Source organism: Antrostomus carolinensis, unplaced genomic scaffold, assembly GCF_000700745.2.
Source record: "Antrostomus carolinensis isolate BGI_N321 unplaced genomic scaffold, ASM70074v2 scaffold34829, whole genome shotgun sequence".
NCBI lineage: Eukaryota > Metazoa > Chordata > Aves > Caprimulgiformes > Caprimulgidae > Antrostomus > Antrostomus carolinensis.
In genome coordinates, this window is record NW_010337011.1 from 1,176 (window position 1) to 1,454 (window position 279).

The window sequence follows — 279 nt, forward strand, 5'->3', positions numbered from 1 at the left end:
GGATGTGTCCAGCTGTGGGACGAGGGGCTGGCATCCCACCAGGACCACGCTCACCACTGGACAGCTGGCGGCTGATGGAGTGGTGCCCATCTTCTTCCATCTCCAGGTAAGACAGGGGCATCTTTTGGTGGCTCGACTCTTCTGTGCTACCAGTTGGGGACAGGGGACACGGGGACCCTTCCTCCTCCACATCTCCCTGCTGGGGGGATCAGTGTCAGGCTGAGGGAGGGGGATATGCCCCCCACCTGCCTGGCCCCCCAATCAACTTCCCTTCACCCA

At 62.4% G+C, this 279-nt stretch overlaps 1 protein-coding gene across 1 annotated transcript in view; it reads right to left on the reverse strand.

Annotated features, from left to right (window-relative positions):
- Positions 1–279, reverse strand: part of SASH3 (SAM and SH3 domain containing 3) — a gene marked incomplete at both ends in the record, with an annotated part of 1,940 nt that overhangs the window by 1,169 nt on the left and 492 nt on the right. Inside the window, one exon of the mRNA XM_029086762.1 lies at positions 40–196. Within this exon, the coding sequence (XP_028942595.1) occupies positions 40–196 (157 nt within the window). The remainder of the gene's footprint in view (positions 1–39; positions 197–279) is intronic.